Source organism: Leucoraja erinacea, chromosome 29 (assembly GCF_028641065.1).
Source record: "Leucoraja erinacea ecotype New England chromosome 29, Leri_hhj_1, whole genome shotgun sequence".
NCBI classification, from domain to species: Eukaryota; Metazoa; Chordata; class Chondrichthyes; order Rajiformes; family Rajidae; genus Leucoraja; species Leucoraja erinaceus.
The window spans coordinates 15,940,098-15,955,164 of record NC_073405.1 but is presented as its reverse complement, the minus strand read 5'-3'; the positions used below and the strand labels follow the sequence as shown (position 1 = coordinate 15,955,164).

General features: G+C 43.0%; 1 protein-coding gene across 1 annotated transcript in view; it reads left to right on the top strand.

Moving 5' to 3' along the window:
• LOC129711235 (AP-1 complex subunit mu-1) overlaps positions 1 to 14,682 on the top strand; it is an 80,615-nt gene extending 65,933 nt beyond the window's left edge. Inside the window, exon 12 of the mRNA XM_055658746.1 lies at positions 11,087 to 14,682. Within this exon, the coding sequence (XP_055514721.1) occupies positions 11,087 to 11,109 (23 nt within the window). The 3' untranslated portion in view covers positions 11,110 to 14,682. The remainder of the gene's footprint in view (positions 1 to 11,086) is intronic.
• The last annotated feature ends 385 nt before the right edge of the window (positions 14,683 to 15,067 follow it).

Here is a 15,067-nt window from a genome sequence, read left to right as displayed (position 1 = left end):
CTCTGCTACTCTTGTATGTTGGGCTGTATTAGAATCCAGTACACTCCGAGGGACCTATGCAAGCCTAATCTGTGACCATAATGTATTTGCGTCCAGATGTTTACGTTCTACTACTTTATGTTTGTCCAGTTGGCAGAAAAGAATTGGTTATGCAAAAATCAGCAATGATTGTTTATTTCCGGTACAAAGTTTTAAAATCAACCATCAATTGGTGAAATTCATCTGTAGCATTTGGGAAAAATTCTGTTGCCTGTTTTCCTTTGGACTGCGTGCAGAATGAGTGCTTTGATTTGAAGCCCAGAGATGCTCTCTTCTGTAAATGTGTTTTAGGCTTGGCTAAAAATCCAGTCGTCTTGTAATATTAATTTGTCTCATACTGATAGTGTATTTCCGAGTTTTTATCAATTTGTCATTACATTTTGTTCTGGAGGTTCCATTGTTGGATTATCTCTGGAGCTGCAGACTCGTTATGTAAAGTTTACCTGGACAAGTCTTGAGAAGTTAAACAAGGGCAGGGTTTGGAGAGTGTTGTAAAACAGAGCGACCTTGGGATACAAGTCCATAGTTCTTGAAAATGGCAAAACAGGTAGACGGTAATGAAGAAGGTACACTTGTCTTCATTAGCAATGGCATTGAGCACAAGAGTTGGACTATCATATTACAGTTGCACAAGATGTTGGTGAGATCACACAAGCAGTATTGTGTGCAGTTCTGGTCACCTAGCTGTAGGAAGGATATCATTAAGCTGGAAAAGGTGCAGAAAAGATTCACAAGGATATTGCTGGGACTGGAGGGCTTGACTAGTCTGGAGAGAGTGGAGAAGCTGAAGCTGTTTTCCTCGGATGCTGAGACATGATCCTTAGAGGAATATAAAATCATGAAAGGCACAGATAAGGTGCCCCAGAATAGCGCAGTCTAAAACACAATACAACAATATAATACAATACGGTTTTATTCGTCACATTGCACATAAAGTGCAAGTGAAATGAATTTGTCAGCAGCGGTACAATGATAAAGAACACACAATACACAATAAAAAAATTTAACACAAACATCCACCACAGCATTCATCACTGTGGTGGTAGGCACAAAATTTGGCCAGTCCTCCTCCATTTCCCCCCGTGGTCGGGACCAGAGTCCAGTCAGTCCAGGATCGGCTCTTCCTCACTGGAGACCGCGGCTTTACGTTGGTGTAGGCCGGCGGTCGAGATTTAAAGTCCCTGCCGCAACCAGAAGCACCGCAGACCGCAGGGCCGGCGGTAGAAGCTCCCCACCAGGGGTGATGTTAAGCCCACGCCGGGTCCGCGGTAGAAGTTGGCCGCGGGCCGGCGGTGGAAGCTCCTTCTTCTCGCGGGTCCCCCGCGAGGGATCCCGGGCAGCAGACGCCGCGCCAGCTGGAGCTCTGCAGACCGCGGTTTCAGGCTGCTGGCTGCCGCGGGCCAGCGAAACGGAGTGCTCCCCTCCAGCGAGCCCCAACGAGGGCTCACCCGCTCCACGCCGAGAGTCCACGCTGCGCCTGCCGCTGAAGCACCGGGCGCGTCTCCGGGAAAGGCCGCCCGATCCTTGCTGTTAGGCCACGGGGGAGGCGACCTGGAAAAAGTCACCTCTCCGTGGAGGAGGCGACCAAAACGGTTTCCCCTTCATCCCCCACACCACCCCCCACACAATACACACAAAGAAACACAAAATACATACTTTAAAACATACTAAAAAAAACAAAAAAAGTTGGAAAAAACGGACACGCTGCTGACAGGGCGCCGGCTTGCAGCGCCCCCACCTATGCCTAACTGAGGAATGGTTGGTGTATTGAATAAGCTGCCACAAGAAGTAATAGAGAAGTATAATTGCAACCTTTAAGACATTTAGACAAATGCGTGGATAAGGAATGTTTATGGGACAAATGCAGGCAAGTGGGACTAAGTCAGGTAGGCACCTCAATCTACATCTAAGAGCTGCGCTAAAGGACCTTTTCCGTGCTATAGGACTGTTATGACTATTAAAGATTGCCAGATTATCTGGTAGGAATGCATCACACCTTTCCCCAATAAAGTCATAGATGACGGGTTACAATCGCTTTTTCCCTTGTACCTTTTCCTTGCTTCCTCAGCCATTCTGCACCTTCTCCCTCAGCCTTTGTCATTTGTACTAAAAAATGTTCACAAAGATCTGACTGCTTCATATTAATCATGCACGAAGCCGTCTCAAATTCCTCACGTTTAATTCCAAGCACCAGTAAACCATCTGACCAAAAGTATGTGAAGAATCTAAATGTTCTAAAATTAAAAGTTGAAAATCTTTCCAATTGGACCTTTTACTTAATGTTTATTTATCCTTCCTACTCTGATCTAGATTTAGCCACTTGTGGGTTTTTTTTATTGGAAGCATTTGATCTTTCGCCAGGAGAGTTTCACTGACTACTGTAGAGCTGCATACCCTATTTATTGCTGCAGAGAATAGGTCATTGTGAGATGTGGTTCCTTTGCTAGGAGATACTTATTTCCAGTACGCTGCCATTAGTCAAATGAAAACGAGAGAACACAGCTTGACATGGGTGCCTTTCATGGTTTGGGCAAGGTCCAGTGAGCCTTAAAACCTATGAGCCCTTTTAAAATATATTCACCACTTTAATGGAGAAAATATGGCAACCAATTTGTATATCTTAGGCATCAGCAGAGTATCAGGGCGGGAATTTATCAGAATATTCCATTTCCTTCTGGAAACCAGGGCATTTTCACTGTTTCCAGAATGGCATCTCTGCCAATGTGAGTGACGTGTTCTTTTGGAGAAAGAAATTACTGCTCTAATTCATGCAGAACTAAAGTGTACCCAGTTTGGCTAACCTTGTATCGAAAGCCTGCAGACCTTGCTTGTGGTCTTTTCGGTAAACACCAAACACTTCCATCTGCCTCCATTCCTGCGAGGGGCGTCTTTGCACAAATAATTCTGCACAAACTAAAGAATAAGCAGAAGATTTAAGAAAATCTAAAAAAAATTCAGCAAATACTAGAAATCTAAAATAATACAAAAAGTTCTAGAAACACTTAGCAGGCAGGCAGTACAGGTGCACAACCTTTTATCCGGTGTTCCGGAAACCGAAAAACTCCGAAAACCAGCCATTTTTTCCAGATGTCGTCTGCGCACCAAAGCTCGCGTTTGGCGCCAAACTTGACCCGAAACGACCCACGGTCAACCCAGGTCTGTACTACTGTAGCGGCTGCCTCCTCCCTGGAGACCGGGGAGACACTTAAACATCTGTAAATCATTGCTTAAATGTTAGTCAGTTAGTTTGGAGGGCTTTTATGTGAAGGGGGGGTGAAGGGGTAAACTTTAATTCTTAGTCCCCTACCTGGTCGGAGAGGCGGGGAGCGGTCAATGCCTTACCGGGTCGCCGTGCAGTAAGCTCCGCAGCGCTGTGGCCGGTGGGGCTGCGGGCGGCGCCGGTTGTAGCTCCGACCCCGGCAACTCTACCCCTGGCTGCGATGCGCTCCAAATCCAGCGCCACCCGCGACCGGACGCCCGCCCAATGTTGGGAGTCGGCGGCGTCGCAGCGCTGGGATACCAGCGGGAAGCGGGCAATGCCTTACCGGGTCGCTGTGCGGCAAGCTCCGGAGCGCTGTGGCCGCCTTCTCCCAACATTCGCGGAGCGTTGCTGGATTTGGAGCCGCGCAGCCAGGGGTAGAGTTGCCGGGGTCGGAGCTCCAACCGGCGCCGCCCGCGGCCGGACGGAGCCCCCAGCTCCGCGAGGTTGGGAGTCGCCGACCAGGTAGGGGACTAAGAATTAAAGTTTCCCCCTTCACCCCTTCTCCGCCACCACCAAAATCCCTCCAAACTAACTGACTAACATTTATGCAATGATTCTCCCGGTCTCCGGGGAGGAGGCAGCTGCTCCAGACTTTTCAAGCCGCCCGCGCTACCTACCTAATCTACGCTAAAAATCTTCCATTCGGAAATCCGAAAATGTCCGAAATCCGACAAGTGTCTGGTCCCAAGGCTTTCGGATAAAAGGTTGTGCACCTGTATCTTTAAAGAGAAAAATAATTAATATTTCACGTTTTGAGCTCTGTCAGAACCAGGAAAGAGTAAACATGTTAGATTTCATCAGGAGTGAAGATGGCGAGACAAGATTAGAATAAAGGCCTTATTTCCAAGGGTGACTCCAAATGGATTAGTGGGAGCATTTGTTGGCCGGTGTGGGCTAGTTGGCCTAAAGGACCTGTTTCCACGCTGACTCTATGACTCTATTTACAAGCACATTAAGCTTCTTTGTGCATGTAATGTGTTTGGCCGAACTATGAGTAACAAATTGCTCTGGCCAAGTGCAAACCTTAATATAAATAGTGAGGTAGTGTGACGTATCCTATGCAAATAAAATAAGAAAACTCAGCCAAAATGGCCAGTTCTGATGCAGATAACTAGATAGCAAGTTATCCAAGTAGATTTAAATTAGGCCCGAGGACATCTTAATGAAAGGCACTTGGCTACGCTCTTTTTATTTTTTCATTCAAAGGTTGTAGATATTGGGGGAAATGCAGGTATTTATAGTCTATCCTTGGAACTGAGAAAGGAATAGTCAACCACATTGATGGCGTGGAGTCAGATATGGGCCAAACCAGGTTATGATCACAGATTTCCTTCCACAGAACTAATGATGTCAGTGACCCAAGTGCATCTTTATTATCATCTAGACCGTTGCTGTAAATACCTTTCGGCATTTATTTGATTATGTGAATTTAAATTTCCGAATTGCTATGTTGGGATTTGAATGAATGAATATGTTTATTGGCCAAGTATTCACATACAAGGAATTTGCCTTGGTGCTCCACTCACAAGTGACAACATGACATACAGTGACAGTTAGGAATAACACACAAAATATTACACATTCATAATAAATTTGAATTTGTCTCTCTGGGTCAGTGACTATCACTTATAATCTAGTGAATCAGTCATTGTGTTGCTCTATCCTGCTGTTTCCATTGCAAATTGTTCCAGCCAGCATGTCAGAATCTGTCCAGGTGACGCCATCAAGAAGGAACTGTGTTCTGGTACGCCTAGATCCCTCTGTTGTACAAAACTCCCAAAAACTCAACTCTGACCCTTGTTACTTCACATCTTGAAGCACCTTGCCCTTTATCTGATTGAGACTCTCTTTGACATTTCTTGGCCCTCTTGCCCAGCTGATCAAGATACTGCTAGTTCTTGATAATCTTCAATGTCTACGATACCACACACAATGGTGTTAACTGCAAGTTTACCAACCATGCCTTGTGTGTTCTCATCCAATATAGTTGATAAACAACAAAGGTCCCAGCACTGATCCCTGAGGCATATGAGGAGAAATATTCATTGAAGACTTTGCCCATCTCCTTGCCCACTTTGATCCTTGAGGGGACATATTTTCTCCTTCATTACTCTTTGTCACTTAGTATACTTAGTCAATGTTAGATGCCTAGTTCAAATGCCATGATTGTATTGGGCATGGTCTATGGACAGAGCAATTCAGTTAATATTAAAGATCAGTGACTTCATTAAAAATTATAGTTTAAGCAAAGGCGAAGCTGAGGAAGACTGGTTCGAAGATGAACAGTCTGGGAGGAGGGGGGAAGAAGTGATCAAATGTTAAACGTGATGACATTCAAAGGTAACGGTGCACAAAGGAAAATGGTTGTAAAGATTGTTTACGACTTCAACATAACACCAAGCACAAATGTTACAGCTGCTATTACTCTGTGATATGGATGATGGGTGGATTTACACAATTACAGTTGGCATTTGCTGACTTGTCAGTTTGTGCTCCAATAAATGGGAATGATAAATGTCCCCAAGGCCTCCTCACTGTCGATGATTTCAGTTCACTTGTTGTGCTCTACTATGAGTTTAATCTGGCAAGCAACACCAGGATGGGTGGTCATGGTGTCCATTTGCTCCCAACATAAATGGATCTAATTCCTTTATACGGCCACTTGGGGATAGGCATAACATGGAATCATTGTTAAAATATTTTCCATGTAAGTTTGCAAATACATGTTCAGAAATAGAGTCATAGAGTGATGCAGTGATGGAAACAGGCTCCTCGGCCCAACCCAGTTCAGTTCAGTTTTATTTGTCATATGTAGGTTAACACAGGGTCGACGGTACAATGAAATGTGGTAGACAAGACAACGTTCACGTCAGCAATGATATTACAAGAGTAAAATTAAGATAAAAAAAATACAATAAAAGTGACATTCGTAGATAAAGGACAATAATAAATAAAATAATCAACATATATGATGTGTTTATGAGTTCAGACGCCTGTTGGCATGATAAAAACTGTTCTTAAGTCTGGTGGTATGCGCAGCCATGCTCCTATATCGTCTGCCTGACGGTAACAAGGAGAACAGTCTGCGTGCTGGGTCGCTGTGGTCCTTGATGATGCTGTGTGCCTTCCGCAGGCACCGCCTGTGGAAAATGTCCTGAATGGCCGGGAGACAGTTGCCAGTGATGTGCTGTGCCGCCTTCACCACTCTCTGTAGTGATTTGCGGCTGTGGGCAGAACAGTTCCCGTACCAGACTGTGATGCAGCCCGTCAGCAGACTCTCGATGGTGTAACTGTCAACGTTTGTGAGGATGCTGGCGTTCATGCCAAACTTCCTCAGACTTCTCAGAAAAAAGAGCCACTGGCAGGCTTTAATAGTTATGACGTCCGTGTGCAGTGTCCAAGAGAGGTCCTCAGTGATGTGCACACCGAGGAACTTGAAGCTGCTGAACCTTTCAACCTCAGCATCACCGATGTGGATGGGGAGGTGTTCACTCCCCTGCTGTCTCCTGAAGTCCACAATCATCTCTTTAGTTTTGCTGACATTGAGAGAGAGGTTATTTTCCTGACATAAGCTGTTTAGTGCCTTTACCTCCTCTCTATAGGCCGTCTCATTATTGTCTGTGATGAGGCCCAGGATGGTTGTGTCGTCAGCAAACTTTAAGATTATGTTGGAGCTGTGCTTAGCAGTACAGTCATGAGTGAACAGGGAGTACAGGAGAGGACTGAGCACACAGCCCTGTGGTGCGCCTGTGTTAGCCAACATTGTCCCAGCTGCACTAGTCCCACTTGCCTGAGCTTGGTCCATATCCCTCCAAACCTGTCCTATCCATGTACCTATCTCTTTCTTCAACGATGGGATAGTCCCAGCCTCAACTACCTCTTCTGGCAGCTTGTTCCATACACCCACCACCCTTTGTGTGGAAAAACTTACTCCTCGGATTCCTATTAAATCTTTTCCCCTTGAACCTATGTGGTCCTCGATTCCCTTACTCTGGGCAAAAAAACTCTGCGCATCTACCCGATCTATTCTTCTCATGATCTTAAACACCTCTATAAGATCACTCCTTATCCTTCTGCGCTCCATGAAATAGAGACCCAGCCTACTCAACATCTCCCTATAGCTCACACTCTCTAGTCCTGGCAACATCCTCGTAAATAATTTCTGAACCCTTTCAAGCTTGACAATATCTTTCCTATAACATGGTGCCCAGAACTGAACACAATATTCTAAATGCGATCTCACCAAAGTCTTATACAACTGCAACATGACCTCCCAACTTCTATACTCAATATTCTGACTGATGAAGGCCAAAGTGCCAAAAGTCTTTTTGACCACCTTATCTACCTGCGGATTTTTTACATCCAATGTGGAAACACTGCAGGATAGTCAGAAACAATTTTAAGATGGAAAATAATCACCAAGCTAAGCATCGATATAAAAGACACCATCCTAAATACAGCGATTTATATTCCCAATACAGCACTGAAGCGTTCCACATTCAGATTTGTAAAGGATGTTTAAAAGGTGCAAGAATTTTAAATAGGCAGTGCTTTCCCCTCATTAAAAAAGTGTGAATTAGACTTCATCTGCCAATGTAACATCTATACATTCTTTCAAAACACATGCTCTCAAGTTAAGTAAAGGATTCTGATTACTTATCATTCTTATGTGAATAAGAATCCAAATAATGACCAGATAACTCCCCTTCTATTCACACTGTGAATGTAATGTGTTATTTTTTATTTGCACATTCCAATACCCGTTACCAGCCCATCATCACTCCCTCTCTAGTATCTCTCGATCCTCACCACGTCTGCTCTTAATCACACCTCCCCTCCCACTCCACTAACTCTGAAGGTTTTGTCATGGAAAATGTGGAACTCTTCAGTGCTGCTCTGAGAATATAATGCTGTGTGTTTATGATGTTGTGGAATCACTGGACAGGAATTTGCTGTATTCCTAGTAACTCTTCTGGAACTCTTTAGATGGAATGAGGAGAGTTGCAGCCAAACTATGTACACCACGGCACTGCCTCTGCTCCCATAGCAGGAACTCTTGTGGGTTGTAATGGGCTTGTTTGTAAGTTGATTTGCAAATGTAGTGAAGTACAATTTGAGTAAAGCAGAAGTTGTTTTAAAGGGGGGAAGAAGGCATGACTGAATTACAAAACATGTACTTAACACCAATCTTCACCAAAGATGAAAATTAAGTGTTTGCAAGAGATCTGCATAGGTATCTGACAGGAAGGAATTTGCAGGGCTTTGAGGGAAGAGTAGAGGTTTAGGACTAACTGGATTGCTCTTACATAGAGCCAGTGCAGACATGACCAAAGATCAAGTATCTTTGGACTTGACCAACCATTTAGTGATTCAGTGGGACTTATTCATCCCCTCATTATATGTCTCAGATGATTACCCAGGCAATTAATATAAAACAAAACTTTGGGTTTAGCTGTAGTATTTGCGATCCATGTGCCAGTTTACTCTTAATTTGAAAATCTGCAAGTGATGAGTAAACTGAAGCTGTTGAAAAGTATAAAGTTATTGTCTGAGGGGCACTTGGCCTGAAATGGAACATATGTTCATGTGGCTCCATTAAGGTTTTGTATGTAAAACTTACACACAAGACGGACATACAAAGCAAAGCCTCTGGGGCAAGGAAATAGAAATTGGTGAGTTTTCGGAGCGATTGTCCTGCCAGCAGCTGAAATGATCTGTTGGGAAAATCCCTTTGATCCGGTCACAAAAAGGAAACTATTTCAGATGGCGTTCGTGTGAATGCACACAAACTGGATACAGATGTAAGATTGTGTGGGTGGAGATCTTATTAAATAGACTTACAACTTTAGCAATGTAGTTATCCGATTTAAGGAGAAGAAATCTTTGGTTCTTGACAATACCTTTGACCAGTTTTTGGCTAGTGCCTACCTGCAAACTCCCAACCTCATTGTCACAATGCATTGGCATATATTTTTTGTAGTTACGTAATGACAATATATTGTTTGTGGACTGGTGGCTGCTTTGCTCTTTCTTTTTTTGCCCTCTCAACTCTGTCCCAGCCCCACCATCTTCAGTTAGCTTATTGGCTTTTGAAGCATAGAGATCATGAAAGCTGCAACAGGCCACATCCTAATATCCTTCGGACTAAAGGGAGGTGAGGAATTTCTGCCATGCTGTTGCCCATTTCAGAATGCTAGCCATAAATTATATGTGAAGATTTGATTAACTTGATGTATTTATTCACTTGAGTATAAAAAAATTGTGGGGGGATCTCATTAGTGTTTGCCGATTTGATACAATAGACAGAGAGAAAATGTATTCTTGGGAACAGGAGGAGGAATAGAATTGGCAGGAAGAAGGAGAGTTCTAATCTTAAAATTAAACTTAACCTTTCAAAGTAGAAATCAGGAAGTGATTTTTTTTTTTGCAAAAGTGGTGCTTATGCTGAACCCTCTTTCCCCAAGGCTGTACAGGGCGAGATAATTGGAGTTAGATTCTTGCTAAATTGGGCAATAAAAAGGGTATGATTACTAGACGAAACTATGAGTTATGATATGGATCGATCAACATTTACTAGATTTCAGGGGTTGAACTAGTTATTCCCTCCTATCTTTCCAGACCACGTAGTTATGTAATTTCATCTCTTGCCAGAAGTAATCCACCACAGGGATTTCAGATATCAATGCATATTGTTAGCAGTGAGTTAAACTAAATAGAATCTATTCCAACGGACCTATTTGTGATATATTTGTGCAGGGCAATGGACTCCTTGCTTTGAATGACCTTGCTTTAATTTTTGATAGATGCCTTACAAAGTTTCTTTTTACAATGCTGAAAAGGTTTAGACATTTCTAATCAAGAAATTGGGGAAGATGCTGACAATTTTGAATTTGTTAGCCATGTAACTAAAGTTTTTTGTCATAAATTAAGCGATGAAACAATAGAGAATAAAGTTGCTTCCCGTACCTGTGCCGAGCATTCCTGGTCACTTGCAACACAGCCGCTTTTCCATAAGAAAACCAGCTCCTGAGATCTTGAGCTTTAAATGAGCACTCTGTACTGTAGTAATCTGGCATTTGCACTTCTAAAATTAAGTATGAAGCATATTTGAGTCAATAGGGACTACGTGGTCATTTTGCATTTGATCCCTTGCATCCAGGAAGGAAAGGAGAGCAGTGAGGTTATGACCTGTAGTTAATGCCGAGTTGTCTGATTTGGCCAAGGTAGCAGTGAGCAGGATGAATGTTTGCTGTCCTCACTTGTGCAGCAACCTCTGCTGGAATTACAGGGATGCAAGAATTGCCAGGGTGAGTTACATGTGTCTGTTTTTGCCTTCAGGATGGATAAGGCGAGTTGTTGTGACGACCCAAAGCAGAGGTTGTAGCAATCCCAAAATGTAACCCAGAGCAACAGAATCTGTAAATACAAGTTATGGTACATCATGGTCTTGACATTACATGCCTAAATGAATTCCATCCCATTTTCTTTGCACATGATTAGGATGTTAAGCAGATGGTATTAGCACTGGACATAGTGTCATGTTGCTGCAGATATTCAAAAGAAGCAGCTTTGTTTGTTCCTTGTTGAATCTGTAGAGAGTAATAGAGTGTGAGTTGATGTACTACAGACCACACATATATGAAAGTTATAAAGTGTGCAGCCTGCAGTTTACATTTTGCAAGGTAGTGTTTTGTTGCATGTTCTGAACCTTTTACTCTTTAATTTGGGGTTCTGTGCAAATATTCGTGGCGCCTTTTAATCCTATCTTCTCCCTTTATTTTGTAGACTACCAGCTACGGACACAGTGAAGCAAGGTTGCAACTGAAGATTGATTGGGAGGAGAGATCCAATTCAGTGGATTGTGTAAAAGTGTTAAATGTATTCATCATGTTTCAGGTCACTGTCAGAGCACTGACATTCATGAAGAAGGTAAAGCATGTTAAATGCACTCATTCACGGACTGAAATGAAAACAGATATTGTTTGTCCCCTTGTCTCCATTACCCCTCCACCCTGATGCCGTCGCCAAATCTCCCTGTTGCTTTAGTCCCCATGAATAAGTAAACTGAGTTTCTTTGACTTCATTCTCCCTGAGCACCTGAGCAAGTTAACCCGTCAGTCTGAACTTCAGCTTGAACATTGAGTGCTCATTTTGAATGTTCTTGATGGGTTTATACTTTGTCCCCGTTGCTCAGCTGTTGTGTTTGATGCAAGTGGAATTTTCATTACCTGAAAATTGTCCTTAGTTGGTTCTGTCTCGATTCCCCAAGTGCTGAAACGGAACACCCATGGTCATGATGAACTTCAAGGAGAGTTGCCAGTCATTCTAATTGCATTTCATTAAGGAGGCGCTAAGGAATAATGTCCACAAAACCAAGAAGAGTACCTTGTTGTCCTCGCAAGTACAAAAATGTGCCCAAGTTTCCTCCAAATATTTGTTTTGTTGTAGAAATATAACAATATTCATAGTCATGTAGGATCCATCCTCAGTGATTTAGGAGCTGGCGTTACCATCCCATTGCTTTCCATTTGTTGGTGACCATTCACATTGGCCGATAAACATTGGACTTTGAATTCTGCAATCTGTTCCCCACTGCCAACTGCTGCAATGAATGAATAGCAGCCACCCAGGCGGGTCCATGTTGGACCTAACAATTATACCAGTATGGACGCCCAATTTTTGTTTTGAACTGCCAGTAGATTCATTCCTGTGTTGCCACAGATGACCAATTTGTTAATCTTTGCAATTGCTTTCCTCTCTCAGTTTGTCTTTGTATCTCCCCCTCCCCCAAACCAAAGGCTGACTTGGCTCATAAACCTGAGGGATTATTCCAATAGCTGGTCACTTGAAAGAAAATGCATCTTATGTACACTACTGTGCTTTTAGACCTGCATGTGTGTAATACTGTATAAAGTGATAAAGATAGTGTTAGAAAGAGTGCAATTGATCTGCACAGCTGATCGTTGAACCTTAGGGGTTAATGACTGTAACACAATGCTATTCATACTTGTACACCCAGAGAGCTGACCAAGTGTGCTGTGGTTCAAGGCACTGTGCACAATGGATTAGAGGTATATGACCAAAGGTTTCAACCTGGGCTTGTCCTAGTTTGAAAGCTAGCTCATTTCTGCTTTGGCAGCAGAGGGAATGTGTAACTGGTCCTGTCTCCAGGGGAGGTGGACACCATTAGTTTGGACCTCATTCCTTATGGCCTTTAAAGCAACTGCGTTTATGATTTTTCTGCTCGCAGAAGAGCCAGAATGAGGCCACACTTTGGTCTGAGTATTGGGAGCTGCCACTAAGATGGCACCTTGGGCCAACACTGATTAGCTTCTTGCCGTTGCCTTGTGGAAACCAATATGGGGATGTTGAGATATTCATCAACCTCTGCTTGTGTGTCCACTACCGGCATAGTTTTTGATGACTCAGCCACCTAGGATATTCTGGAAGGTCCTTGAACAAATTAACAAGTAGAAGCAGCATATTCTGGAGAAGTTGAAAGGAAAGGAGGGAGGGGGGGGGGGGGTCATTTATTGATCGGTCTGGAGATAACATGTATTTCTCGCTAGTGTATTTGTAAATCTCCCTTGCATGTTTGTGGCATCCTCAATTTCAGCAAATTGTCTTTATGAAGGCAGTATGATGCATAGAAATGTTTGATGCTTCCTCTGTTGTTGACCTTGTGAATGGATACATGCATCTGTGGCCAAGTTCAGCACATAGTGCTATATTCCTGAAGTAACCTGATGGATGATCAAGTAAAAGTGTCTTTAAAGGACACACAGTGCTATATATACCGCCTCTGCATCCAAATTTGGAGCATTTTAGACTGATTATTATCTTTTAATCGCTCTATTTCAAAGACATTTTCTTTGAATTTTTTATTGCCCTACAATTTGTTTTTCAAGTTGTTTTTCTACACATTTTTCTAGGAGTAACAGTATTACCCCAAGAATTAGGAACCATGAATTCTGCTACCGTTAAACATGTCGCTGAATGAGACAATAAACTAAACTAAAAGTCTTTGCAGAACAGGGCAGTCGGATTCCAGCCTGTTTTCCTCACTGCAGGTGGTAGATATTCAGTAAAAGATGCCTTTGCAAGAACCTCTGTTTTCCTTTGCCTTGGGCTTACAGAGCTAGCCACAGGTGCACACAGTGCCCATTCTGTATTGCTGGCTGGTAATTGAATTGTCGATCCAACAACTGTATCCACATGCGCCAAGGTATATGAATGTCAGTATGTAATTCTGTATTTTTTTTAAGAAGGAAATCAGGCAGCATCACTGGTCCTGCAGAGACTTTGGAATGATCGTGGATACATTTTAGCAATGCTTGTAGTGAGGTTGCTTCGTGGTACTAGTTGGAAAATTTGATAGCACTGAATGTCAAGCCTCGTAATCCCTGCACCCTTGTTTAGTTCCATTTTGGCGTGGTGGGAGTACAGTGACATAAGGGACGTCTGGTGATGCCTTCACCTCTTATGAATTATGCTCATTCTAAAGAATCCCTGGACTGTTGAATATCCTCAAATAGGTTTGTGCCTGTGGTGGATAGTTTTCACAGTTGCAGTAAGTACATGTGAATGATGGCAGAAGGAACTATGTAAAGGTAATTGTCCATCTGCACAAACTTTAAGTCCAGAATCAGCATGTAAATGAGGAATGGCTGTTGTCTGGATCTGCCTGCTCCGGGAGAGTTATTAATGGAATGAGCGATTCATTTAGATTGAGCCATCTCACTCCTGGGAGCCCTAATTGAACTAAGCAAGAAAACCAAAAAGTCCTCTGATGCACCAAAGCCAAATGACCGCTTGATTTTAGCCGCCCTTTGCCTGATACATGGAGCATGTCTGTACATGTGCTTAGCTTTTATACTGGTCAGGGAGCACTCCTCCATGGATCTGGGTGCTGAACTTCTTTGCACTATGTTCCCAATTTCAAGAGGCATTTGCAGTCAAGAGATTTCTAAAATAGTGTCAACGTCATCATTGTCTCCCTAATTTAACCCTTGCCGCTGGCAATGCAAGGCAAAGAGGCACTGCCAGTTTGAGAGATTGCCCTTTGCCCTTTCAATTTTACCTCTTCCCCCTGTCCTCACTTTTTATTTTCCCGTGCCAAGTAAACTTGAGCAGAAGATGCAGTTGGCGCTTAGTCCTCAATGTTGGTTCCCCTTCGATCTTTGGACAGGTTCTCCAATTGTATTCCTGTTGTAAAACTCTTCAAATGCCTGGATAAACTGATGAGATGTAACTCATTAGCTTCCTTAAGAATCTTTCTTTCCCAGCCTGTTACAGATGTTGTGTTCATTTGCCTTCCTTCTGTGGTGTCAATTTATCAAATTCTTTACATCACTAATAATAAAAAGAAACCGCAAAATGCAGTCTGGAGTATGTGCTTTTTACATGGTGGTTACAGACAAGATGCAACCAAGTAACAGTGTGACAGATGCTAACGAGCAAGTTGATGTGATCCCAACCAGACGCAGCCTTCAGAATTATGATTAGAACATTTTCGTTTTTTGTCCACTTTCAGTGTTGTGGGCCGATCGCAAAAAACCCAATGCCGTGGACAGTGGGAACTTGAGATTAAACAGAAAACCAGGGCTTTATTCCAGGTCAAACCAGCATCTGTTGAGAGAGATAAACAGTTAATGTTCCAGTTCGATGATCCCTCATCAGAACTGAAAGTGTATGGTGTGCCATGGGGCAATACCAATGTGCACATTTTGCAACTTGCTTTTTACATTTCTCGCTATAAGTAGCTTA